This window comes from Cyclopterus lumpus, chromosome 15 (assembly GCF_009769545.1).
Source record: "Cyclopterus lumpus isolate fCycLum1 chromosome 15, fCycLum1.pri, whole genome shotgun sequence".
Taxonomy (NCBI): domain Eukaryota; kingdom Metazoa; phylum Chordata; class Actinopteri; order Perciformes; family Cyclopteridae; genus Cyclopterus; species Cyclopterus lumpus.
Window position 1 is genome coordinate 11,876,131 of NC_046980.1, and position 27,321 is coordinate 11,903,451.

Here is a 27,321-nt window from a genome sequence, read left to right on the forward strand (position 1 = left end):
GGGATCATCAGTCCCACAGTGCAGTGCAGTGGGCCAAATCTACATGAGGCTGACTAACATAGCCAGGATTAAAACTTAAAAAATAACATTACCATATCCACAGTGAACAGCAACTAGTATGTTTATATGTGTAATGCGTAATGCATTTTCTTTATGTCTTTATTTCATTCAGTTAAAGCAATTTTTTTGGTGAATTAATAACAGTGCAGTTCCCCCATAATGTCCAGGGTATTCCACAATACAGTATAATATACAAAAATACAATACACTGCAATAGACAATAACACATTGCAATAGAAAATCATGTATCCAGTTAACAAGGTGACACAGAACAGCATGCATCATACACAATAGTGGAAAATCGTTATAATAAACTGTCAGTTCAGACTGTCTCGTATTGTCAACTAGGAACATTTTCAACATAATCATCTGTGGGCAGCATATGAAATACTCTGTGATTTTAACCACTTTCCCACAGTTGATACCATTTTTGTCAGTCTATGCTCATAGATAATACAGAATCATACATATCAGTGGACTGCAAGATACACTGCCATTTATGGATTTATACATTCACAGCTATGTATCAGTGAGTAGCAACGCATTTAATCCTGCATTATTCACATTGTGCACTATAAACAGTATGGCATGGAATTACCATGGTTTCAGTTAACAGCTCCATATTTAAGAAGTGAATATGTGTTTAAATGTTGTTACCTCTAAAAAATTTTTTTTTTTTTCTTGAGCAGATTTAAAGCTGTTTGGGACAAAGCACTTCTAGGGGGTGGGTGGGGATCATTCTCCTTCAGAGCTTCTCGTTTCCTTTGATAGTGGGAGTAATTGTAAAATAACTTTGTATAATATATAAGACTGTAAACACAGCATGTATAAACCTCTATTAGTTGTTAACCAGTGTTTCCATTTTCTGCCCCAAACCGCTCCCTTTTGGACACAAATACAGCTTATTTCAATGTAACATTTGCTTAATGATTGCTCATTAATTGCTCATCATTTGTTCCTTCATGTGTTGCACCCTAATTTACCTTTGACTTAATAACAGTGCATTTTTTTTAAAAAGTGGGTTGAGACAAGGAGAGTCAAGAAAAGGAAGCCTTTAATGGATCCCAGTGGTTTTCCTACACGCCATGTTCCCGGCATGCAATGGAAACAAATTGGATTCCTAACAAGGGAAAAAGAAAAGCAGACATGGAAGCAGATGTGAGATAATGGTTGAGAAAAAAGAACCTGGTGTGTGCTATGTTTCCCATTTTAGGTTAGAGGGGAAATTTCTCAACATTTCTTTTGCAATCACAATATCTAGTTTACATTATCATGAAACATTTTGGAAGGATATGTAATATCTTAAATGCCCTCACATGGGCTGCTAAGCGTAATGATAGTTAAAACAAATCTGCATGAGATGCGAAGGATGGCGGCTTCTCTGAATTAAGGATGTGTATAGATATGGAGGGGGTAAGTAAAACGTAAAAGAGCATGATCTGTTAAATTTACGGTGTTTTCACAAGCGCAACTTCACACTTTTGCCAGTTTAATGCCCATTAAGTTAAATATTTAAAACTTGAACTGCCTTTGTCTTGAAACACAACATTGTCTGAGCTCACAACCTTTTCAATTCACCAAACACATACGTTTGTATCTGTGTCCATTTTCTCATTGCTTTTAGCCATTTTGCAAGCACACGTTTTCCTTTGAGAACTGTGCTGCACTTTCTTGTGGTTCTCATGTTTATACACAAGAGGAAACATAGAAAGAGGGGAAACAACCAGCAGTTAATTACTGCACTGGTCGCTTTCTGCTTGCACGTATTATGTAAATATCAGGTCCACATACTCTAGAACAGTGGTTCTCAACCTTTTTTCAGTGATGTACCCCCTGTAAAATATATTTTTCAGCCGAGTACCCCTGACCAGTGCAAAGCATTTTGGGTTGAAAAAAATATGTAATATGCAGCATTGTGCCATCAGTGTCTGATTTAATATAGAATATATACAATTCAGTTTATGAACTTACATTTATATTTTATTGAATATTTATTAAATAACTATTTTTAAAGGATTTTTTAATGGATGCTCATTTTAAATATATAGATATATTTAAATCTCACGTACCCCCTGGAGTGCCTTCACGTACCCCCAGGGGGTCACATACCCCCATTTGAGAACCACTCCTCTAGACTGATGAAGATGCTCAGTCACAAACAAGCTCACACCACATTTTTGGGCAATGACCCTCTAATTTAATTTAAAGTAATCGGACAATGCATCAACCAGTGTGATGCTCTGCAACTGTTTTAGCCTTAGTTTGAGTCAGGGAATAATGAAGGGCTGTAATTAGATATTGAGATAGTAAGCTCCAATGAGTGACTGTTGAGGAGGTATAAATCTTAATCTATACATGGAATATATAAGGCTTTCAGAGTAGCTGCTTTCTGCATGGAGCATAATACAATCAATGTACAAAGACATATAACAGGAGGCTTTCATCAACACTTTGAGGCTTAGCCAGGAAGGTAGAACTTCTATTAAAAAATCGTGCCTTCCTACGATTAATTTGGATGACCACAGAGTGCAATTCTCCTTCTAGGAATGGATTGCATTTAATCTACTCCTCCCTTATCGATCAATTGTTGCTCACATATTCAGTGTATCCACTATGGCCTGCTCAGTATCCAGCAGTGACCCAGCTCATAGCAACAGATAAAACAACCCATGTGGTGTGACCTATCAAAAGGACACCAAAATTATATTTCAGAAAAGTGATACATTACATTACATTCTCAGGTATTTTACAGACGCTCTTACCAAGAGTGACTTATAATGAGTATATAGGTCGAATAAGATTAGACTCCAAGGTCGTGCGCAGTTTAAGCAACTGAAATGAGAGGACAAGCCAATACAGCAGCACTCAGACAATTTATATGATTTCAGATTATGTTACTGTGCCGCTCGAATGTTCACAGACAACAGGACAGGTCGAATAAAGAAATAGAAGAAATAAAACAAAAACTAGAAAAAACAGAGCAAAGTGCAGGTGACATATAGTATAGAGGGATAAAGGTAAATTACTGTCTCTATGACGCTTGTCGTCTTTTCAGATACTGTGGCTACATTTGAATGTGTTTAATAAATACCTTTCCATGCACTTGTTAATGACGGATTTGAAGGGAGTGGTACCCTAATTATTAAACCAACACATGCTGATGGAGGCTAATGTGCTGTTTCATCCAACATACCAGTAATTACATTTACACAGATTGTCCCATCAGACAAGGAAATAAGGTGCTACAGGGAGCAGGATGCCAGATTAGAACACAATTAGAACAGTAAAAAAGAGATACATAATGATCATGAAGGAACAAATTAATAAATCAATCAAAGAATAAATCAGTTGATCATGGCTGTATATTTTTTTCCACAAATACAACTGTGCAAGAAAATAATGTGTCTTACTAATGAAATATATGAAACATATATTAATTGAACAACGAAAACTAATACATTGCATAACCACCAACTAAAATGAATCCAATAACCCACGAAACACTTCAAATAATGGAGAGGAACAATTTGCAGATACATCTCATTCATGGGCCTTTACTGAAAATTGGCAACTAACATCAATAGGACTGAAGAGAGCGTCCGTGCCTTCTTTCTTTCTGAATATTTTGATTGAAAGTGTTCAGCCATACAAAATATATTGAATTGGTCTGTTTATCCAGCCCCTACCTGATGCCCATTTTCTAATTTTTAAAGCCGTATCTCCCCCCATTTGCCAAATTAATCAAACTGTAAGATAATGTGTACAAGGGACACATCAAGCAGTTAACAGAAAGCAGAAGTAGTTGTTGTACTGTTTCATGCCCATCGGCTTAAAAGTGGACCAGAAGTTAAACACATAGAAATAAAAAATAGGTTTATATTATATTTAGAGGTCACTCGTATAATATATAAACATTGCATTGTATATATATAAAATACAAAGATCTTATAATACACATATTGTACATAATAAAGAGAAACAGATCTTATATGTACATATTTTTATTTCTTTCATTATTATTTACATATAGGATCATGACCATGTTGTGTACCAAAGTTTTCCATTTTGTCTGGCTTGTAAGTAGTTGTAAATAGATTACTATTGAAATGCCATCATGATTAAACTGTGCATAATGTGCTTGTTAATACTGTTTTACTTCACCGTCCATCGCACATTCAGCAGAGAATTTTAAGATGGTATTATAATTACATTGAAGATGTAATACTTTATCAGTGTCAACGGCTGAATGTAATTTGCTTCAGAGCAGCTCAGTTAAAAACACATAAACAGCATGCGGCCCAAGCATCGTGTATATTTCCAACCCCATGCAGTTACATTCATGAGACCAGAGTGAAAGAGGACAAAAGCTAATTGCACGTCTGGTCTATTCTCCACACCTGGTCTACTCTATCACCTACCTCTTTCTGTGTTTGATGTTGACAAACAATTAGGTATTGGAGAGGTATGCGATTGATTCATTTTTGCTCCCATTGTGGGGTCGGAATAGATATACCATTCATTCGGGAAAAGAAATCAGTGAATAATTTAGCTGTCTAGAGGCTAATGGCAGCACTCAACAAAGCCTTTGTATTTGAGCTCTCATTGTAGTTGGTGGAACTGCCCACAGTTCAATAAAGCATATCAACTATTCAATTCTTTATTGACATTTGGTTGCACTGTGTTAATCAATTTTGGATGAGTATTTTAATAACAACCAACAATATAGTGACTCTCTAAATTAACAGTCCAAACATGTTTAGGGTTCATTTTATTGAAAGCACAAAAACAAACAAGTGGAGTTCAGCTGTAACTTAACACAACTCCCAGCAACTAAATCAGATAGAAGTGGGTAGTTCAAACAGGTTTTTTCTTTAGCTATTTAATATCTGCAGTGTTTCTTTAAAGCTCGTCCTACAGTTTGTAGGTTGTTCAAGGTTTCCTGTCTTTGAGCCAGTTTTGCAAAACAAAAGGTGAGCCGAGAGAAAAAAAGCAAATGATGCTTACTGTGTGCATTATCTGTCTACACTGACTACATGTCAGATATCAGGACATCCTGGGTTTGCTGTGTTGGGTGTGACAAGGTTCATCGTCATGCTCTGTTTCATCTCATCAAATCCCTGTGTGGCATTTCAGTGCAACGATATGGGGACAAATCTAACCTATGTTGGATTAATTCATTTTGTTTGGACTTCTTTAATCACTGTGTGACTGTATTTTAGTGTGTGATTTCTCTCTGGATCCACATTTCTCAGTTGACCCATCAAAACAACATCAACCCCCAGAAGTGTGAGAGACAATTTGATCTCACCGACATCATCTCTGGAAAGTAAGCATACACATTTTACAAACAAAGTGGATGCTTTAGTAGCCCGGACTGTTTGGCAAACAACAACAACCGAAATCCAATAAAGCTACGATGTGAGGAGAGACAGCTGAGCAGTAAACATATTATCTCCAACAAACGGTGCAGCTCTCATTCCTCCTTCTGATGTTATTGAACTGCATGTTGTGCTGGCAGGGGCTCAAACATTGTAGGACATTTATGTTTTATTTTTAGCAAACTATATTAAAGCTTCGAGTGGATATTAGCCTGTGAAAGTTCAGTGCAACACAGTCCATCACAATAAGTGTATCCATGGCAAATCTCAATGGCATTTTCATTCGTTGGGGCTCATCAAGAATATCTGGTTTGTAGCTAAATATCTATTTAGAGCCACAAGCTGATGAAATAAGGGGCCTATTTTTTAAGGGCTCTGTTAAAAGACAGTAGACTGTAAAAAGACAACCAAATCGGATGTCTACATTTCTAATATAAACAAATGACTGTAAAGTTTAGTGTACATAAATGAACATGTTTTAAGGGTCCAGGCTAAAGGAACTTCAAACGGTTCAACGGTCAATGCTGATGCTGTGTTGCTGCATACAGACCAACGCAGATGCATTTAAGCTTAAGCCTTAGCAAGCTGACTGAGCACATTTTCTATTTTACAGCAAAACATGTACAGTTGCACACATTTTTCTGGTAGCTGCCCAGTTAAACCACAGTTGTTGGTTTTATTTTCATTCTTGGCCGCTGAGCAACTCCTGCTGAAGCCGTTTTGGGCAGCGTCACAGAGAGGATCAAGAGGACCAGAATACTCTCACTCATTTACTTCACCCAATGACATTTTTTTTCATCTTGTGTGAGGAATGAAACCACTGACCTTCAAAGTACATTCTCCCTCCTCTGATCTTTAGGCTTTCGTCGCTCTCTGCCTTATATTTGACAATGATGATACTGCTGTGAACGTTTGTATATGTATATATTGTAAGCTCATTTTCTGAGTGTCTCTCATTCTTTCACACACAATCTTCTTCTGTCTTCACTGGCAGACTGCATACTAGGATAAAGGTGTTTTCTATTATGTATAATCATCTTCACGGGATTGAAGAACATCATTACTTTATTCAAATGTTGAAAGTGGAACACTTCACAATGGAAACATCGCCCAGAACAAATGATCTTCAACACGCTGAAGACCAGAACGAACCATTGAGGATATCGATGCTTGATGAAACCCAGAACTGCACTTTACCACGAGCACCACAATCAGTTCAAATCAAAAGGAGCTTTCTTTGACGGCAATCAAACACACATGATGACGTACTCAAATGACCAAAACTCTCACAAGCAACAAGTCCTCGCAATTTAAGAACAAAACATACTTTTGCCTCTACAATGATGAACACAAAAGCCTTTTCTGATCGGAAGTATCAGGTCAAATGTTTTGTTGACTCATCCATCCACCCACATCTTTTCAGTATGTCGATGTTGTGGCTACATAACCATATTACGCTACTTCTTCCTTTGTCGATAATTCTTGCCGCTGCTTGAAGGATTTGCCACTGGAACATGAGTATATGTTGTTTCCGGTTGTTTGCCGTAACGACTGATGCTGTCGTCCTTCCTGAGTGGACAGTCTTATGATGCTGTATTGAAACACAGCAATGCTTTGAGCTCATCACTAATGTCATCGTGCTAACACGCCCACCATTATTTGCTTATTAGCTCTAAACACACAGTACAGCTGATGTTGATAAGATAGTTTTGCAGGTCACTCACGAACCAACATATTTGACAAATTACATTTCTGACCTGATTATGGCACGAGAGGAAAGGTCAGGAGATCACCAAAGTCATTGCAATTCCTCCACTGGGTACCAGGAATGTTTGTACCTCCTTTTATGGAAATCCATTCTGTAGTTATTGAGATATTTCAGTCTGTGTTGGACGCGCGGACCAACTTTGACATCTGCAGAGCCCTAACGCCAGCATGGCTAAATACATATTCTCCTCCTGAGGAATACTGTAGTTTTAGCTTGTCACCATACAGGCCCCTGGTTACTATATATACAGCAGATGTAGTTAAAGATAAATGTGTGTTGACACACAGGTTGTGTTTGATTTATTTCTTCAGGCAAGAATATTTCATAAAAGCACATTGTGTAAGCCCCTGCTGTCCTGGGACACCCGTCTTGTGTAAAGTGTCACATAAGCAGGTTTCAGTCCGCCGCATGGATGGAAATAAAAGGTGTTTGGGGTACAGTATATAGGCAGAGCAATGGTTTGAGTTCACCTGATACAGTCCAGCCTCACTGTGGGACATGGACATTCACTTATTAGTATAGCTTTGACAGAAGTCTGAGCGATTTGACAATAGTATAGTGTCGGATTTAAGTGGATCCAGAAAGCTCGCCTGAAAAGAAGTGCACAGAGTTCTTTCTTTAGAAAATATTAGTTAGTTATTAAGGCTCCTTCATCTGGCAATTACTTCTACTTGATAACATTTTTAAACATTCATCCTTTTCCACTCTCCCATTTTGATTCGCTCTGTGGTTTTTGGAAGTCGTGTGGCTTTAGTTTTAGTCATCTCACAGAGAAACCGTTTGCAACAAAGTGAAGACAGCATATTCCATTTTAAATGATCTCCCTCTGATAATCAGGCACAATCAGAGAGATTGAGTCACGCTGCAAGAAATCATTGCGTTTTAAGCTATTGGGAGATTTGTCTCGGTGATTTCACAGACAATAGCAAAATCAAACAAATGAACATTAATGTATTGAGTAAAAATGAAACCACTGGTCATGAGGTAGGGGGTGAATGTTGGAACGACCTGGAGCTACCTGGATCATTAAGATGGAGTTATGGGTGTCCAGAAGGTCACGTCAAGGAAAAGTCTCAGAAGGACCTTTCGCTGGGAAAGCAATATCATTTCGACACAAACTGATAACTTGTCACATTTTAGACATGCAACATGGATTTTAAGGTGGATTCCGTCATTTTTTAGTTGCGTTTCCGTCCTTTATCAACCTACTGTCCTCGTGAACAGAAAAACAGAGAAATGCATTACCTCAAATTAAATATGTTGTTCATAGATACAACAGCTTCAGCAATTTATTTGTCTGAACTTCTGCACTGGAATGAAACGTCCAAATGGGGAGAGCTGTGTCCACTGGCTGTTGAGAGCTCAGATAAGGGGGAAGTGCTCCAGACTAAATGAACTCTTGAGTTTCAAAATAGCTGCTCAGGGGCGGTCAGTGACTCATTCTCAGTCTTGTTCAGGAACATCTTTTATTGTCCAGCCAGTGTGTTGCAGCCTGATAATCCTCCACCCGGTGTTCATTAAGCATTCCTGCGTGGTGGACAACAGATAGCTTAATTTCTGGAGCACTTAACGTGTTGCGAGTGGTTCAGCTCAAGTGCTGTGAAATGAATGAATCAAGAAATAACACTGTTCAGGGTTTTCCCGTTCAAGTTAAACCGCTCGTTAATATTCACCTCTCATCTCATTTTTAATGCCTTAAGGCTAGAGACACACAAGAGCACGATTGGGCCAATTTGAAAAATTAATAGAAGGAATACCGCAGTTTGATTGGAACCAATGATTTGCAAATATGATCTTGATATGAGAGTTCACAGATCCAATCTTAACCATCACAATTGACTTTCACCGATAACATAGAGAGTTTGAAAAGAAATTGAATAAGCCCTCTGTGCAAGACCCGTGCTGTGTGGGGATCAGGGGCTGCTAACATCCCTCAAGAGCTCAGTTTGTATCTAAGTGAGGCACAATGAGCTGAGTGTGACTGTTTGCCTCTGTTGTTATTTTTTGGGGGAATCACTGGATCATGAGATTATGGGGACCGATACAAAAGGACGTATCAGAAGTCTGCGGGATAATCTCATATCATTAGAGTTTGCAATGTGAGCATATTTACAGGCACAGAATAATCAGCAAAATATTGCAATGCATAGTTAAATGCCGCTCTAAGTGTCCCCATCCTGTTTTGTTTGTCATGCTGCAGTAGATGTTGACTGATGCCTTTTCAGTTGCATAACAAACTAATGATCTTATCTGTTTTTTTTGTATATTGTTTTTCTGCAGAGATTGAAAAGAATGAAGGCGATGAATTGAGAAAAGATGATGACACGAAGAAATACCTAGATATCATCAGCAACAAAAATATCAAGCTGTCTGAAAGAGTTCTCATTCCAATCCAACAGTATCCAAAGGTAAGAGACACAACAGCCACATCTTGGACAAAAAAAACGTGCAAAAAGATGCAAGATGCAAGATGCAAGATGCAAGGGCTTAATCCCAAAAACACTAAACATTTGTGTGCGTGTTTGTGTGTTGTATTAATTAATCATTAATGTTAGTTGTCAATCGGTGGATGGGGACTCTTGGTGTAGTCTGCACACTGTTGCTTCACCTCTTTCCACAAATGCTTTTGGCACTGAAAATACCCCGAAGCCTCAAACAAGGCTAATAGAAACTCACCAGAGAGTGTCGCATATTTTGATGTAGTCATCAAAAAAAACTAAGTTTTTGGTGCACTAAAGCACTCGATGGTACAGTGAGAACACTGACCATAAATCACTATGTGACACGATACGCCTTATTCTGACTTATGAAATGTCAGGAGTGACAAAGTTTGAAATGCAGCCTAATGAGGCTGCTCCATCAGGCAGCTTAGTGACAACACGCAGCTGCTTGTAGAGAACCAAAAGGCTTTGCTGCCACTGTAATCAAGGATTTCCATCTCCGCTGAGTTTGCATTCATACATTCAGGCAACACAACGGGCAGCCGACAATAATAGCATCTGTGTAGCAACACAGCTTGTAAGAATGTATTTCAATATAGTATATGGATTTTTGTCCCGCTCTGCTAGTACAGTATACAGCATTCGTGTCATAACTGTGAAGACAGACAGATCACTATGGAGTAGTTTTCTTTACTGTAATAATTATTTTCAATGCTTTACTGAATTTGTTCTTTTAAATGCAGTCTATATCTGCGTCCAGACCATTATACAATGTTGCAAACTGACTTTTATCTTTTGATTATTTCAAACCATTTTAATTCTTATCTGAAAAATAGACATGATTAACTTTCACATATATGATGATTTATTCCATTCCATTTTTAAATTGTTATTTATTTATCAGAATCGTGAATTGATGATCACTGCAACTGCTTTTCATTACGGGTTTTAAAGTAAATAAGGCTATATTGGCATCCATGAGTAGCTAACAAATAAATATTTTAAGGTCCCATAAAACTAAACGGCCACTTCTGTGTTGTTACATTGTGTCCTTAGGTGTATGTTTCACTATCTACGCCATATTTTCTGGATGCCAAAAAAAACTTCAGTCCACTAAATCTGATCATAGGTTTTGGTGTGACCTTGCCAGCGCATCCCATCATATACAACCTGCAGGTTCTGTTCTTTGCTGTCAGTTTGCAACAATATTGCTATCATCATCATCATCATCATCATCATCATCATCATCAACTCTCTTCTCCTAAAATCCTAAACATTTATCGTTGACTGCTGCTCATCTCTCTGCTTCCAAAGTCTCTGACACTTTTTTGTCTCAAGGCATTTCTTTGAAATGAATCACTTCTGGTCACTTTTCCTCTTGTTGTCGCTGCAGGTTTGATTGCACAGTGAAGGAGTTCAACAAAAAACAGTTTCCATTTTGTAGTTATTGTCCTGCACACTCTCAAGTCAAGTTCCTTTGTGTGTGTTATATCTTGTCCCAACATCTTGATTCATGACCTTGCAGCTATTTATTTTCAGCCATATGTTTTAAAAGTAGCTGATTTGTCGGCCTTATTAGAGAAAGTCTAGAGAAAAGAGAATGTCAGGTGGGCAGAGCAACATTTAAATGCTCCTCAGGAGCACAGGCGGGGTGCTTTAGCCCAGTGAGCCCCTCAGGACACTCCATAGAAATCAATTTGCTGTTTTCCTCCTCAGGATCATTCGTTGAGAAAGTAATTAAGCTGTGTTCAGGAACTGCTCACTCAATTAAATAGATTTTAAATCTATAAAAAAATGACAATTGAGAGTTTCAGGGATGGATATATGTCTGCCATTGTCTTTCTTGACTCATAAAGTGAATTTTCTGTCCATATAACATTTCTCGTTTAAAAGTATTTTCTACTTTGATTGTTCCTGAACTTATACTGGAGTTAAAGCTAGTAATACAATATTTGTGGGAATGGCTCTTCCAGAGACTTCTGTTTGTAAAGTATGGTTCATACTCGGGTTAGGACAGATGTGAAGCAGTCATCATCATCATCATCATCATCAATGAGGATCATTCAAAGTCGAGTATGACCCTTATTGTGGCACTTCAAACGTCTGAAGAGACCAATTCTGGAAACACAAACTGTGTTGCAGCATGAGCATCGATGTGAGGGGCTGGGAGTGGAACGTGGGAGAGCCTTTTTTGATGGGCACACTCTCCTTTCTTTGCCGATGTTTGACTGTCGGAGATTGTTTTCATGTGTGGCTCCTTCATGAAATTTTTCTCTCCATGCTGTTTGGTTTTGAGCAAGGCCTTCCCAGGTAGAGAGTGGCATCTTTTGAGGTTGATCCTGATGTTATACTTCAAATGCCAAACCAAAAGTAAACTTTGACTTTACACAAAGTCCGCTAACAGCGGTTGATATTTATTACCGCTAGTTACGTTATTACGGTTGTTACATTACTTTGCTAAGTTATTATTTGAACACGAACTGTGATGTTTTTTCTAACCATAGTCAAGTAGTTTTGCTGCCTGAACCTAATCAATCATTTTATTTTCATTATTTCTGGCGACTGAGTTGCGTCAACTCCTTGTTAATGACAGCAGTGTAGCTTGGAGTCATTAACAGAAAACTTCACAGGCAAAATACACAGGCTCAATATCCGGGTTCGATGTCATGAACATAGTAGTACCGGCTGTGCAAAGTAAGCAGTGCAGTCCAGAAGGACCTAATTGCACAGTTAGCACCCCACAAGACGCTGCAGTGCCACTATCCTACATCTTGGTAACGCTGCACTTTCAGTTAATGATAATTGGCCACATGAAGCAACTCTTTGATGAGGATGAGAAAAAGAAAAATGAGACGAATGGAGCACACACACAAATGTTCAAAACACATTTTTAGACAATACTTGACACAATCAGGCACAGACAGATGGAAACTAGACAAAAATACGAGAATATATTTATCCTAAATTTCTGATAACACTGTGTAAGATTGCATGTTAACATATTCATTACACCTGCAAGAAGGTGTTTAACAGCAGCACGACAGATCAGACAACAGAGATAACTTATCTTATCCATCTTATCTCTTTAACAGATAAAAAATAAAAAATAAACGTTATTTTTGTGCTAGAACAAAGATAAACAACATATGAAAAACATATATTTTATGTGTTTGACTTCTTACTCTCAGGCCATACAGAGATTCAAAAACTAATCAGTTTTATTTTATTTCATAGTGGAACTTCACTTTGTGTCACAGTGATTTCAATAATGTCCAGTCTCACTTTTACTGGTAACAAAGTATGAAATGTCATAAATTGGTACAGAACATTTCCGCACTCATTCATGCTTACATCTGCCATCTTGCTGCACCGTAATTAAATGCAAAGTAATTAAATTATTACTTGGGAGAATTTCTGCGCATGGTTTCGGATTTGACGAAATGACATTATTGTTGACTAACAGGGAAACAACCAGTGCTGATGAAATCATTCTTTATGGTCCAATGACAGACACATACTGTAGTGTGTTCTCAGTGAACACATGGCATAGCAGGACAAACACAGGTGTTGTTAATAACATTAATTAGAGATGCATTTCATTGGCTAGTTTTTGTGCACGTTGGCTTACAGACACACCATAATTTAAGGTCTCGTTAATTAATGTGCTTATCCTGTAATGACAAGTCAAAATGTCTATTCTGTCATATTATGTAGTTCCATGCTTTAGGTAAAATTGTATTGATGGTATCAACAAATATACTGCAGGCCCATAAATATCTCAGTTGCGCAGAGAAGTTAATGCTATTCAATTTTGTGACAATGTAACAAAAACACTTTGTGTCAGAGAAAGAGGACTGTGATATTTCAGAATATGCCGTAATAAAAAGTGTATCAAAATACGAATTTATTTTGGCAACAGCAAACAAATCAATTATGTCAATGCCATAACAGAATTTTATCGTACCGATTATTACTTTTACTGCTTTATCATCCTGTTATGTCAACTGCTGCTGTTATTTGAAATACTTTTTACATGATCTAAACTCCCATTCTAAATATAATTTATGCCATATGAATTGACTGATTTAATATTGTTCATTAGGTACACAGCTATTGCACTTCCCATCCTGGGAGAGGGATCTCCTTCTCAGCTGCTCTCCTGAAAAGTAAAACTGTAAAATCATGATTGGTACATTGTATTTTTCTACTTTATCTTCTCTCAAAATCACCCCCAATTCATCAGTAAACCAATAATATATTGTACATGTCACACTACACTGAATAATGCATTCATTTTCAGCTGTCAGCATCTAACATTCATTGTTAGCTACTTGCTGGAGAGCTGACAAAGGAACTCAAAATAGGATTAATGCTGAACCCAACCTGCCAATAAAACTGTATTTTACCACAGTTTCTCATTAAATGTTAAAGGCGTTAGGTTAGTTCCGTTTTTACAGTATGTTTTTGGTGTATGAATTTGGTCGATTAGATACTAAAACCAGATGAAATATCCGACTTGGTGAAGCTGCAGCAGCTGGATAGAACCTGGAGGGATGATGCATCTTGTTACAGACTTGCCCTAGTTGTATGCTTCATTCACAGGGGACAGTTTGTTTGTTTTGTGCACCACTCCGTGTAAAATCGACATTAGGTTTGTTGTCTTTTTATAGCCTGTCAAGATAAAGAAAGTTGGCCTTGGCGCACTGCTCCAGTGACCTTCCCATTGCTTTCTTTAATCTCTCCTGAAAAAGGGATGGAACCTTGAAAACAGGTGATCTTGGTTAACGTGAGAAGACATCTGCACTTTTGACAAGTAAACAAATGATACTCAGCGTGCTTACGGATGCCTCAAAATTGTACGTCAAGATCGCAAAAATATGATTGAGCTGCATAGTAATTTTCATTATCGCATAACTAGAATGCATCCTCTGCTGTTTAATGAGACAACTTGATTAGCATCTCATAACCTTGGGGCATGAAATGGATTTTCAATGGCCGATACTGTCCGCTTGTCTGAGTCGAGTGCTGGGACTACTCGGTGTGCGCGTGCCTGAGAATGTGTGATGATTTCTGCCCTTATTAAAATCATTTCGATTTAGTTAGAAAAAAACAGGACATATTTCTGTTATTTTCACATTTAAACAAGCTGGTTTTTAAAATATTACCTCTGTTGTCACGGGAGTTCAAGGTTTGGACCCAATAGCAAGACCAAAGGAGGCAGTATACAGATTTTATTGAACCCAAAAGTGAGGACAGGAATGTGTGGAGCCCGTGGTCCGACACAGGGGGATGGCAGATCGACGTTGTGAAGTCCCGCGCATCGACACCGGAGGCAGGAGGATCGAACAGGTACTCTACACCCCGAGAGGAGCGAGATTTAGTCCACGAATAGACTTACGGAATGGTGCCGCCGACTACCGAGGCAGAAGACAATACGGACTGACAACCCAGGCCTGCAGGACCAGGGTTGTTATACTGCTTGTGTTAACGAGCCAGATTGTCCACAGCTGTGCACCAATCAGGGATGTGGCCATGGGAGGTGTCTGGAGGCGGCCTGAGAAAAACACAGAGCACATGGCATCACAAAACAAAAGGGGAATAACAGAGACATGAGGAGAGGAGATTGGGGGAAACAGAGTTTAACACAACATTTGGTCAGACCTGACACCTGTGGGGTAATACTGTGCTTTAACTATCAATTCGGCAGACACATAGAGTACACAGCCTACAACACATTCAATTGTATATTATCCTTGTGGATGCCCCAATTTGGAGCTTATTGGTCTTGTGTTATTGTGACCTTTAAATAATGCAGCAGCTGTGCTCTACACAAGGAGGAATTGCATTTTTGTGAGATGTCAGTGTCCAAAAGAAAGGCCTATCATGTGGAAAGGTGTTTTCCTTCGATAACAGCGGAATACAGTAGAGAGTACAGAGTGTCAATAAAAAAATAGGCATTTGTATGATAGATTCACAGTTCCACTTTGGTAATCCACTGAGTCAGTGTTTGTCTGATGACTTTGTCTGCCACAATGCTGCTCACGAGATACAATAAAGATAAATGCCTACTCATGTTAGAAATTGCCCCACCGATGCAATGACCCAACTCAATCAAGCAAGGTTTCAGTACATAGTCCATTCATACTGGAAATGTGACAACATCTAGTTAAATGTCAGCATGCAGCATAGAGTTCATGGAAGTGCATAGAGAACTGGATACAGCGTAGGAGGCGGTGCCCAATTCATTCGTATGTAAGTTACTCAGTGGGGCATGAAGCAAAAACAGTCCGACTTCCAAGTAAGAAATTACCCACACCTTCTAGCAATCTTTTCTGCATTCATAGAGGCAATAGAGCGAGCGCACTAGCGTTTTCTTTGAAACCCCGCCTCCCAGCCACTCGTTCTCTGAGTTATTCACATAATGAACGGCAGCACTGGATTCGGGTATTGGTGCGTTTCACAACTTTTAGAACATAATCATTTAAATAAGGGCTATTCAAGTTTTCTGACTGGGAAATTGATTTACCCCAAAATAAGTATCTGCTGATACAGATGTGTCTTTCCAAATGTATCTGGGGGAAACAAGTATTTTTGGGCACAATGGCGTCATGGGACAGACCTGAAAGATGTATTTCCATGGTTTATCCATTAAGTCAAATTTGCATTAAAGCCTGACACTGTTAGAGACTTGGAAGAAAAGATTGTTTTGTAGCGTTGCGTCACTTTGGCGTCGCTGGCTGCCAGTTTTCTTTCATCTGGGCTCAAGTGGTTTGTCATCTGTTAAAATACATAACAACAATCATGATATTTGCTGTGTTCACTGTCTCTCTGTGTGTGGCATATGGGTGACACTTCAGGGTTTACATATGGGAATGAAGATGTTGGGTAGGAAAGGGATCTTGTGCAAATGAACACACAATGATAAGGGCCTGAACACTGTCGCGAGAATTAATGTTATTTCGCATTGAATATTATATTTTATGAATCCCATGCTGTCACAGTTCAGCTTCCATTTTCTTCTGCCACTCTGTCTCTCACACACTTAATCAGTTCATTTATTGCACCAATTTGTCACACCCATCTCATCAGCCTATTGTGTATACTTGTTGGTCACACCTCTCACTCCCTTCTGTCTTACCTCGTCAGCTCCATCACTCTCACCTGCCCACCCTACTGCACTTACTACCTTCTGTCTTACCTCGTCAGCTCCATCACACTCGCCTGCCCACCCTACTGCACTCCCTACCTCCCGTATTACCTCGTCAGCTCCATCTGTTAGTCACACCCACCTCATCAGCTCTATCACACTAACCTGTCCACTCTGCTGCACCTACTCCGTTCAGTATATAAGCCCCACACAGTCACTGCCAGATTGTTCTCCGTATTCTCTGAGGCCCTGCAGCACTTCTCCTCCCAGTACGACGCTGCCTGCTTGGACTTCTACACTTTGCCTCTGTCCTGGTAACCACCATCATAGTATGTCCCCAACCCTGAGATTCCTCCCTTCTTCCTTGTCTCTTTCCCTTGTGTGTTCCACTGGAATAAAACTCTGCTTTCAACCCACCATTCCATTGTATTGCATTTGGGTCCTTCATAATGCCAATAGGAAAATATTTTGGCACAAAAGAAAAAATGTGCGAACAGAAGAAAGGGTTATTTTATAGTTCACACATTGTGTTTGTTCTCTGTATTCAACGGCTGGTGTTACCTGTGAGTCTTTTTGAAGCACACTGACTTTTTACTATTATTATTATTGTTATTCCATCCATCCATTCATTATCACCCGCTTATCCGGGGTCGGGTCGCGGTGGCAGCAGGTTCAGCAGGCCGACCCAGGCTTCCCTCTCACCCGCAACACTTTCCAGCTCATTCTGGGGGATCCCGAGGCGTTCCAAGGCCAGCCGGGAGATATAATCCCTCCAGCGTGTCCTCGGTCTTCCCCGGGGCCTCCTACCAGTTGGACGTGCCCGGAAAACCTCTAATGGGAGGCGTCCAGGAGGCATCCTGACTAGATGCCCGAACCACCTCAGCTGACTCCTTTCGACACAAAGGAGCAGCGACTCGACTCCAAGCTCCCCCCTGATGTCCGAGCTCCTTATCCTATCTCTAAGGCTGAGCCCGGCCACCCTACGGAGGAAGCTCATTTCGGCCGCTTGTATCCGAGATCTCGTTCTTTCGGTCACGACCCAGAGTTCGTGACCATAGGTGAGGGTTGGAACGTAGACCGACCAGTAAATGGAGAGCTTTGCCTTCCGGCTTAGCTCCCTCTTCACCAAGAAGATTATTGTTATTGTTATTGAAAATCTACCACCCGCTACACCTACTTTGATTTTGCGCCATTTTGAAAAAAGAAGAAGATATGGACCAATGAAATTACACGGTGTGTGGCTTTCTACATCAATACACATAACTTAAAAACCATTAGGTCTATTATCATGAAATTTGCAGCACATATCAACCTGTAAATTACCATGACATTTTTACGCTACAGTAATTCAGCCATTTCTTTTGCATCACGTCCTGCCAGTACACCCGGCACGCACAAAGGTGCAGGGGCCCAATCATCACTGCTTTCAACTTTAATTATTGCTTTTCTTAAACCTGTTTACACTCATCTCTCTGTGAAATGCATTGCAACTGTGAATATTTAAGAATACTGAAGTTGTTTTATTATTATTTTGACCAGAGACAACACCCTGACCTAACAGCCGTAAAGCAAACTCATAAATTAATATGATACACTGAACCGGGTGAACGATACATCTCTTCCCTTCTGCTTCCTTAAAGATCTGTGGAGCTGAGAGGACACACTCACAGCCCAGTCATCCATAGCTGTCATTAAAGCATGAACCTCTACCTGAGGCTTTAATCCTCCTATCAGATAGGACCTGGACTTCCCCAATAGCACAGCTCGCTAACCTGGCGGTAAGTGCCCCAGGACATCTGCAAATACGGCCTGGCCCCAGTGAACTGCATTAAAAGGTGGCCACCATGCACAAACTTAAAAGCCGAAAAATATTTTTGTGTTATTAGTTCAGGACCTTGACAAAAATTGAGCAACATTATACAATCGGGGTCATGAAAGTATAAAATATTTACAAGTATCATTATGTGTGTATGAAAAAAATATTGTGTGCTGCTCTGATATCAAGCTGGGATGTTACTGAGTGTTCACAGAGATCTCGGGTCTTGTAGGGCACTGACGGGTATGAAATAAAGATAAAATGCTACAGCCTGCAGCAGAAGCATTGTTTCTTTCATCAAATAAATAAGTCAGCACTGGTTATATTGTTTTACATTATGTATAAGATGAGCCATATGTGGTCAGACTTCACTCACCAAAGCCTTTATTAATATTAACAACTTCACGCTCAGGGATGTTGTGGTGAATTACAGGTTTCAAAAAAGTCAGTGTGCTTCAAAAAGACTCACAGGTAACACCAGCCGTTGAATACAGAGAACAAACACAATGTGTGAACTATAAAATAACCCTTTCTTCTGTTCGCACATTTTTTCTTTTGTGCCAAAATATTTTCCTATTGGCATTATGAATTTAGTTTTGCAGAAGTCAATCTCATTTATGAAAACCAGACACCAGCAGGAGAATTCATATTAGACTGAGAGTGGATTTTTTTAAAGGCTGTCATAATAACAATTGCTTGCAGCAGGAAAAAGATAGGGATAGTGTAGCGTTTCATATTTGAGAGGTAACTTTGTGGGTGGAAATAATTTTTTGCTAATGGTTATTGTTATATTGTTGAGTTTTCTGCTTTTGGTTTGTGTTTCATCATGTCGCATATATATAATTGGTGGATGTTCAGTTTGCTTGTGTTTTGTCTAATGGTACGTGTTTTTAAGTTGCAGTGCATTGAGCTGGTTGTGAAGAGGTTTTATTTTTTTAATCAAAAAAACACTTACAAACTTACAACTAAGGACCAGAGGCCTCAGTCATTGAGGGTGCTGTGAAGGATGCTCTGCTCAGCTGCATAAGAAGGTTTGCAGATTCACATTAGTGAGACGTGACTCGATCTTCATCTCCTGCGTTAAGCCTTGTAGCACAGAACTATATACAAATGACACCTCAGAATGAATATGGAAATATTATAATTCATCCTTTTAACGCTTTTAATGTTTGTCCTTCATGTAGAAATTACACTTTGTGAAGTACAAATAAGTAGATGAATGCACCTGTTTTATTTGTTCAACATGTCTTTGTGCGTAATTGTTGTATTCACGACACATAGTTATCAGTGTAGAGACTGCAGGGGGCACAGTGCATCATTTCAAACCTCATTTAACACCAAACCCTGCCTCTTTCTAAAGCCCAAATTGCTCGCCATGGAGCAGCAGAGTGACTCCAGACATTCATTAGCTTAATGAAAACAAGCCACTCTTCTTCTACCGCCCAGCGAGCGCGTTCTCAACTTAGTCGCAACGACCATCTGCTCTCAAGCTCCCTGCCAGCTATAGGATAGTCCTGTCAGAGCAACGCCTGTGAAGAAAGGCATCCGCCAAGGTGCCTTAATCATTCAGTTCAGAGGACAGGCAAGGGCAGTAGGGATTTTTTAAAAGATGTCTCATCTCTGGGTCCCGTGGCGCCTCCCTAACCCGAGATGTAGCGTTCACTCGTGATGTTAATGCTGTTCATGAAATAAGCCGAGTGTGCATTTTGTCGGAGTTGAGCTGCAGCAGCCACACAGCTGGCACTGAAGTTATTATCCACTCAGCCACAATGGGAGAAGCTGCTTTGTGAAAAGGTTAATATCATTTTAGAGTTGGCCAGAGTGTGTTGTGGTGGGCGGCTGACCACCTGTTCAGCTCTGGAGGTGGTCTCATACAGCAGCAAACATTGGATGGTTGAACCATTTAATACAATTAAAATGAATTGTGTGTGAGATAGTACAGGTAGCTTTCGTGGGCTTGTTTCAAGTAAACATTTCCCTTGTTTTCTTATTGATCTTCTGCTCATGTTTACTTCAGAAACGACCCATTTGACTACAGTTGTTAGTTTCACCTCTCAGATTAATCACCACTAATCTCAGCAGCCTTCCACAACCCAGAGCTTCTTCTCTCAACATGAACACTAGCTGGTGCACAGTGAGCGAGAAATGATAGTCAGAGCCCCGAGGCTTGAATCTGATAGTTTGTCATCTGGATAGTATTAATTTCCCACTGGGAAGAAACTCATTATTTTCTGTCTTTATCTCAGCACTGACCTCTGGAACAGTCTCAGGAACATTATTGGTTTGAGCCCATGGTTTTTTTTTTTCTCCTCAGCATGACATGGATGACCCTAAACGGCAATAAGAAACATGACTAGTGAGGGCACAGTTCAGGTAAACGAATGGATACATAAAGCTGGACCGCAGATGAGAGTCCAATTCACATGTAATGCGCTACATGGAACACAATTCTATTGATCTATCACAGGCTACATTACAGCTTTTTCTCACATGATGAATGGTGAATGGGATCTGAGATGGTATTGATAATGGATGACTAATGGTCAGAAAACATTTTTTTTTTTTATGGTGATTAAATTAAGATTTTTTTAATGGACGGTAAATCATCTGTAACATTGGAAATTAATCATTTTGACATAAGTATGAAATAAAAAATTATAAAATAAGTTAAGTAAACTAGGGCTGAATTGACTGATGCAAGTTCTTTCAGTCAGACCTTGGTGACATCCATTTTACGGACATGTACATTCTTGGATCTTCTTGTACATATTAGATACAAAGCTCGGCCAACATCTTTTATGGCTAATCGTTTCTCCAAACCGATCTAATTCTTTTTACATCCAACATATTAGTCACCCTTTTCATTTGTTGTCCTCTTCTTACATATGTTGAAAACTTTAATAAGACTTACTGGTTGCTTTTTTTCTCCTGTGTCACAGTTTAATTTTGTCGGGAAGCTGCTGGGACCACGGGGAAATTCCATGAAACGTTTACAAGAGGAGACTGGAGTGAAGATGTCCATCCTCGGCAAAGGGTCCATGAGGGATAAAGGCAAGGTAAGATATTGATTTGATATTGATATTTACAGAAGGAAAGCGCTTGAAATTCCAGTAAAGCCCACAAGAATATTCTAACCAACAACATCTGAGCTTTAAGTGAAATGGATAAGACCCCGAGTAAAATGAATAAAGCTTTCAGTTGACAAACATATGTAGGAGAAAACAGGAATGTTTTTCTCTGCGTTGTTTAATAGCTATTCTGTAAGAGTCAATTAAGAATGCAAAGTAATGAATTTCTTTGCCAAAGTCATTAATCCTGCTGACTTGCGGTCCCCAGGAGGCAAACCTATCCGAGCGTGTTCACAGACAGTCTGCTGGATCTGATGTTCACGCTCCTAACAGGTCTCAGCGCGCCGCTATAGAGTTACATTGCTAGTATTACTGTCGCCTTCGATTCAGACATGACAAAAGACTTGCAGTGTTACCACCTCTTTGGTGAAACTGGAGCTGCAAATCAATAAGTCAAGAGAGTGTTGAGGGTAAAACAATGCAGAGGCTGTAACAACTACTTTTAAACGGCTATAACAATATTTTTTTATAATAAAAATGTATCAAAGAACAACGTGAAAGAGTTCCCCTGGTAAATTTCCACCCGGATCTGCAGCTCCCGTTGGCTTTACAGAGTTTTATAGTGCATAGTTTCAGCTCATTGTTTAACAGCAACTTAACAGATTTCTCCTTTAGGAGTTGTTAGAGACCAAAAACAGAGCTAAAAAAAGACAACCTGTTAATCCGGTGGCAGAAACACAACTCTAAATATGCTGTTGATGTGTCAATGTTGTGTTCACAACTCGTTTCAGCTGCCCCAAGGTGGCCACAATATCAGTTATTGCAGGATTAAACACATCAGTGTGTTTCTAGTAGTCATTTGTACATATTAAAAGGCAGTTTAGTTGAGAAAATAATCTCACCTCACTGCCCATTTAGTAGCTACTCTTGAGTTTGCCCAGTTGTAATGAAATTAACTTTAGGAGCTACACACGTGGAGCTGAATGTGCATTTTAGTTATTCCCAGGTTTGACACTTTTGTAAAGCTAAATATAACAACTTTTTCAAAAGAAAGAAACACCATTTTAATCAATGAATAAGTCAGATGGAAAGTTCCTTCTTTACCTTTGGGACAGCATCTTTATCAGATTGTGTAGCATCTGTAGCAGCAGTTTCCATGTATGTGTATAGCAAATGCACTAAGAAAGTATATAATAACTGAAGTAAGAATGTACAGTAGTAAAGCATTTTACTGTAATTGCTTTATAATGTAGTTATATATCTTTTCCAACATTTAATCGTACTACCTGTAAAAAGTAACACTTTGACTAAGCTTTTACATGACATCTTAATAAAGCACCAAATTCTTCAACAACTGTGAAGCTTCATAATTACAAATTACCAGTAGTACATCTATTGCATCAATTTCCATTTTGACCTAATTGTGAGGCAGAAAGTCTGTTCTCAGACAAAGGCTAAAGGTAGTGAAACGTTTCTTTACCATCACATTTTTGAATGTGCCTTGGCCGGAGCAAGAGCTCATTTAAAACATTGGCTTCCTGCCACTAAGTCAATTCAGTTTACTCGTGTGCTGCATTAACTTGCCCGCAGTGTGTAAAATTAAATAAAGAGCTGCACTAACTGTATGCAAAATAACAGTTTTACTTTTATTTTCACTTGAATATTCATTCGGAGGGAGATTCATGTTGCTGTGTGCAACACAAAGGAAAAATAATTAACCCCTAACGGTTGTTTCTTATCAAGGCCGGCTACGTTACGATCTGATTCAGCTTGGGGTTTTCAGCGTTATTGATTGATTTGTACAGTCTGGGCAAAGTCTAAAGGACTCTGTGTTGAGACTGACACCTAAAGGTCATGACTGAAAGTCTGCCACTCTAGCCAGCTGGTCACAAGGCAGTGTGGTACTCACGTAGCAGAAGTCCCATTACAAGCTCAAGTTGTCATCACACATTTCTTCCAGTTCACCCAGTTCGTCGGTAGGGTTCATTTGTCTTGCCTAAGCTAATTTCTCCGGTTTGTACGTTTGCATTAGAGCAGCCCACCCACACATATATCACACCGTATGGTCTCTATAACACCTTGAGTTAAAGCAGAGAGTTCTCAATCCACCTTTCTCCCTCTAGAAACAAAACACTGCAAGGTTTAGAAAGAATATTATATCTGAGTTCCTAAAGGCCTTATAGCAGTACAAATATACAATATTGACTGATAATAACTGGTGTGTGATGCTCTTGCTGTAAACAAACATTTCAGTGACAAACTATTGAAACAACTCGAAGAGACGATCCTCCGCCCACACGCACGTTTTGATCTGATCCATAGTGACTATCTGACAGTGAATGTGAAGCCTGCTGACATTTTAGGAGTGATTTTTAATTAAAGCTGATTTCTACTTGAGGGTAGGGAACTGTGATGCAAGGACAAAAGTTTGAACCATATTGGCTGGATGAGTGGCACTCTCGCTTCTCTTAACAGCCACCCGTCATGCTGTCCTTGAGCAAAGCACTCAACACCCAATTGTTGCAGAGCAGGATTAATGAAAACACGTTCAAAGAAATACATTTTGTCATAACATATAAAACATGTAGCAACCGCATTTGCAACTTGACTCCAGGTCTGCCATCACGTCTGTTTATTTGTTGAGTGTAGAATTGATTTTACGATTGAATCAGTTCCTTTAAAAACAGTTAGGACTGGCGCCATATTACATAACTTTACACCTTTTAAGCCAGTGTGAAGCCCCAGACAGCGGAACCCCCTGGGCCCCGGGTTAAAATCGAAAGGTGGTTGAGTCATCAGACTTAGAAACAGTTTGCATGAGGAGCTTGTATGGACATCTTTTGTTTACTTCAGTGCCTTCTTAATTCCGCATATCCAAACTGAACACCTCATTGCATTCTTAATTTTTCTCTCTTTTCTTACGTCCATCCTGTGGAGCTGTAAGGATTCATACGACTGATGTTTTGTGGTTGAACTGAACACACTGAGGAGCTTCAATAAAACATTAATCCAGCAACATGAAAAGTTCAACCAGTCAGAAACACGTTCTTTAATGTGACATTCATTATGTTTTAATTGTGCAAACAACTTCTCAATTCGGATGTTCCTTAGATGTTCAGAGAGTAATGGTCTGTGCTTATACTGGCTGATCATCCAGCATCTCCTCTGTTGACACACTTAAGCATAGAACATGTAAATTATAAATAACAATACTATGTTTAATTTAATCAGCTATATCTGGCCCATTCAAACTGGATCCCCCAGATTTCCTTTCATACATTATACTATTTATGCTACGGCTGAATATGTGTTTTTATTATTTTTTGCTGAGAATTGTGCATGCCTCTATATCGCCCTGCAGTATCAACATTGTATCTGCTGTCCATCTTGTATTAATCCAGAGTTGTACCTATACCTGGATTGTGAGACTAGATAACCATTGTCTCATTTTAAAATGATGTCCTATGAGGAGGGCCAACTCGCCCTCATATTTTCTGGACTTGTCCATATAGAGGCTGCTGCTGGATTATTATTGAACGCATGTTCACGCATGACGTGGCTATCTTTTCCGAGCTGCAGTTTATGAACACTGCAGGCATTTATCAATAAATAGTAGGTCACAGAACAGCCCTGGAAGAGTCTGCAGGAAGCAAGAGATGCACTGACAGCTCGGTTAACAAGACAGACAGACAGGAGACAGATGGACTGCAAGCTACAGCGGCTTAACTTGCTGTTATTTGCTGATATCAAACTAAGAGAGGTGAGAACGCAATTCTACCTAATTGCTGTTCCTCCAATTCACTCTCGTGGTGTTTCTTTTTTTCACTACATCCTCTTATCAAAGTCGTGAACATTGACACCTGCTTTGACAAGAGGGGAGGCGAGGCTCGACACAACTTGCATAGTGAGCGTATCGGGACGCCTGGTCCGTGTCAAGCTCTCTTGTGGGATATTTCAGGTGCTCTTGGGGGCCTTTGGGCCCTGAGCAGCCGCGTAGTTCGCTTATACCTCTGGCTCCGACACAAGCCCTCTTCAATCTGGATGTGATGGCAATTTATGATACAGCATCAGTGTCATTGTTGTCCCTTTTTTTTTTTTGCTTTCTGAAGGGCACTATTGCTGTCATTTTTTTCTCCTTGGTTTTTCCTGAAATCCATTTTGGCACAAGCGGCCACAATTGTATGACTTGAACTGTATGCCATGTCTGAGTCACAAGATGTCAATCCATTTAAATATTTCCGGCAGCCGTTATGAAGTCGAGTCTGCAGAGCTGTCTTCACAACAAATCACAAAATGCAATTTCTATTGGAGCAAAGAAAATACCTAACAGAGTCCCGATGCAGACTCATGACCGAGCTCTACTATCTGGTCTCTTATTCTTGTCGTTCTTTCCTGTAGTTGTCAGATGATCTGTAATCCCTCCCTTGAAGTCAAGTTATTTCTTATGCGTCTGAGAAAAAGGCGTCTTCCTCGATATGAATGTGGTGACTGCTCAAGTAACTTTTGTTTTGAAACTAAATCATTAATGTTACTGTGGGTTGTGGCATGTCTTTTTAAGAAGTGCTTATGATGAAAGGAGGGGGGAAAAAATACTTTTGTGATATCTCTTTCATTAAAAAAAATATTTTATGAGGAATAATACTTTATTTGGCTAAATGTTGATGTTTAACCGAGCTAGCAGCATGGCACTAGGGGTGGCAATGTCCGTCTGTATGTTGGGCAGTCCACCATTTTGGTCCAGACAGAATAATAACTAAACAATTATTAGATGGATTGTCATGAACTTTTGTGCAGACATTTTTTGTCACTGAGAGCATGTTAGCATGCTGACATAAGCATTTAGTTCAAACCACTGCTGTGCCTAAGTATAATCATCACAAAGAGACACTTGCATTATCAGTTGTAACAGAAATTGGTCCAAACAGTCTCTAGCCATTAATCATTAATCAAACGTTAAATGTCCTTATAATTAAATGACAAATGTATGTTTTTTACCAATATATATTTAGTTATAATATATATATATGTACTGAAGATAAAATCAATAGGTCATAATCGTTCCACATCAACCTGCATTGTACACTATAAAGAAAATTGACTTCCAAATAAATACCTGATTATTATGCAAAAGCAGAGTAAACAATTACCACCATATTATAATATTATTAAACAACATGTATTTTGGATTGCAGTTCAAATCCTTCACTTGCTCTTTTTTTTCACAGGAAGAAGAATTAAGGAAAAGTGGGGAGGCTAAACACGCCCATCTGAGTAATGATCTTCATGTTTTGATTGAAGTCTTTGCTCCACCTGGAGAGGCCTATTCACGCATGAGTCACGCTTTGGAGGAGATAAAAAAATTCCTAGTTCCAGTAAGTTTAATTTTTTTCTCCTAATTAACATTCTTATGTGGTATATGAACATCCGACATGATTGCTGACTTGATTATTTGCCCACCAGGCTTACTAACACAAAGTGTTTACAGTATCCAGGGTTTGTTAAGATATGCGTAAAGTGGTCTGTTTTACAACCACTACCCAACACTGCATTTCCCCATTTACAAATAAAAAATTATGTATTCAGCAATTAAAATGCAGTATGGTAAGAAACTTGCAAGACTCCAGCAACTTATAGCCCGGAGAA

The 27,321-nt window shown here is 39.3% G+C and overlaps 1 protein-coding gene across 1 annotated transcript in view; it reads left to right on the top strand.

Annotated features, from left to right (window-relative positions):
* The window catches only part of khdrbs2 (KH domain containing, RNA binding, signal transduction associated 2), a 47,744-nt gene that overhangs the window by 1,474 nt on the left and 18,949 nt on the right, over positions 1–27,321 (top strand). The window contains exons 2-4 of the mRNA XM_034551248.1: positions 9,487–9,614; positions 21,550–21,666; positions 26,904–27,050. Of these exons, the coding sequence (XP_034407139.1) occupies positions 9,487–9,614; positions 21,550–21,666; positions 26,904–27,050 (392 nt within the window). The remainder of the gene's footprint in view (positions 1–9,486; positions 9,615–21,549; positions 21,667–26,903; positions 27,051–27,321) is intronic.